The sequence below is a fragment of the Echinops telfairi genome, unplaced genomic scaffold, assembly GCF_000313985.2.
Source record: "Echinops telfairi isolate 266 unplaced genomic scaffold, ASM31398v2 ScPeMD7_7417;HRSCAF=8455, whole genome shotgun sequence".
Taxonomy (NCBI): Eukaryota; Metazoa; Chordata; class Mammalia; order Afrosoricida; family Tenrecidae; genus Echinops; species Echinops telfairi.
Window position 1 is genome coordinate 5,222,870 of NW_022111317.1, and position 2,088 is coordinate 5,224,957.

Consider the following 2,088-nt stretch of genomic DNA (forward strand, 5'->3'; position numbering starts at 1 on the left):
TGCGCGGGTAGTAATAGAAACCCTATGACAACGAGTCTTATGAAGGACAGACAGTGGGGAAACCGAGGCAAGGAGGCGGAGCACTAGAGGAAGTCCACGGACGTGGAAGGCGGGTGCATGTGAGGGAGGAGATTGTCAGCAAGCTGCAACCTCTCTCCCACCAGCCAAGCACCCTCTCGGCTAGGCTGGAAGGTTCCTTGATGGGTGCCCGGGACAGCTGTGTGGTGAGTGCTGGTACAACGAGCAAATGACCAGGGGAGAGGCATAGAGTCAGAACCCCTGAAAACGAGCGGTGGGGCAGAGGGGGAAATGAAGGTCCAGGAGGTAACTAAAGAAGAAAGCTGCATCTCTACCTTAAAAGACACAAGAAAGGCCTTTGACAAAATTCAACATCCCTCTATTATTAAAAACAAAAATCACTACTGGTATTTCATATACCAACAGGGTTACCCATGGTGAACAGGTTTCAGCAGCGTTTCCAGACTAAGAACGTATCAGGAAGAAGGAAGAGACAGTTCACTTATGCAAAATGTCGACAGTACACTGTTTGCTATAGTGCCAGCAGATGAACCCCTTAGGTTGGAAGGCATTTGAAATACAATTGGAGAAGAGCTGTCTCCTCAAATGAACGATACAGCTGAGCAAGGCTTTCCGGGCTCTTATTTGCTGGCTGGGGCACAACGCAAACTAAGACCAAACAGCTGCAAACATCCTTCAATAATCTAGACATGGAATACACGAAGTGAGACTCTAGGGCGATTCGCAGTTGTCACAGATGAAATAGAACGCATAAAGAACGAGACCCTATGGGCTAGTGAACTGAAGTGGACTGGCATTGGACATTTTGGGTCAGACAGTGCTTTACTGGGCCAGGCATGACGGATTCAAGAGGATTGATGTCACACTTACTATCGAAAGAGCATTTCAAGACGTGTCTTGAACTACGATGCTGTCCGTGATAGGATGACAGGGTCATACCTGCACGCCCAGAAGGAAGGCCAGTGAATACAACAATGATTCAAATTTGTGCACAACCACTACGGCCAGTGATAAAGAAATGAAAGAATCTGCCAGCTTCTTCAGTCTGAAATCAAATGCATTCAAGATGCATTAATAAGTATTGGCGATTGGAATGCAAAAGTTGGACACCAAGAGGAAGGAAGAGTCTGGGAACTATGGCCTTGGTGATAGAAACTAAGCTGGAACTACATAATAAACGGTTTGCAAGACCAACAACGTCTTCCCTGTAAATACCTATCTTTACCAACACAAACGGCAACTACCTATGTGGAAATCACCAGGATCAAATGAATTACATCTGTGGGAAGAGAAAAGGGGCCCCCGCTGGTGTAGTGGCCGCAAGTTGGCCTGCTAACCACAAGGTTGGTAGTTCAAAACCACCAGTGACTCCAGAGGAAACAGACTATGGTTTCTACTCCCATAAAGAGTTACAGCCACAGAAATTCACAGGGGCAGTTCTACCCTAGCCCACGGGGTCTCTATGAGTCAGTGAATTTAATTTTTTGGTTTGGTGGGAAGAGAAAAGAAAGACCAATCTCATCAGCCACCGTGAAACCAGGGCAGACTGTGGCACTAGTCATTTATATGCAGGTTCAGGTTGAAGCTGAAGAAAATTCAAGTATGTCGAAGATAGTCAAAACATGACCTGAGCACATCCCACCTGAATTGAGAAATCATCTCAAGAACAGATGTGGTGTATTGAATACTGACCACTGAAGACTGGATGGATGGTGGGCTGACATCAAGGAGGGCTCAGAAGAGACGCTGAAACTTGCTCTTGAACGTAAAAGAGCTAAAGTAAATGGGAGAAAAGATGGAGCTAATGAGCTGAACAAGACATTTCAAAGAGCAGCTGGGGAAGACAAAGTAAAATATGATGATGAAATGTGGGAAGCTCAGGGAGGAGATGAGCCAGTCAGGGTGCAATGTAACAATGATGAGAAATACAACTTTCCTCTAGTTCCTAAAGGTTTCCTCCCCACTCCCACTACCATGACTCGAATTCTATCTTGCAAGACTGGCTAGACCAGAGGATGTACACTGGGACAGATAGGAACTGAAAATACA

General features: G+C 45.9%; 1 protein-coding gene across 1 annotated transcript in view; it reads right to left on the bottom strand.

Moving 5' to 3' along the window:
* SCYL1 (SCY1 like pseudokinase 1) overlaps window positions 1-877 on the bottom strand; it is a 10,906-nt gene extending 10,029 nt beyond the window's left edge. Inside the window, exon 1 of the mRNA XM_045297165.1 lies at window positions 866-877. Coding sequence (XP_045153100.1) covers window positions 866-877 — 12 coding nt within the window. The remainder of the gene's footprint in view (window positions 1-865) is intronic.
* Window positions 878-2,088: the final 1,211 nt, after the last annotated feature.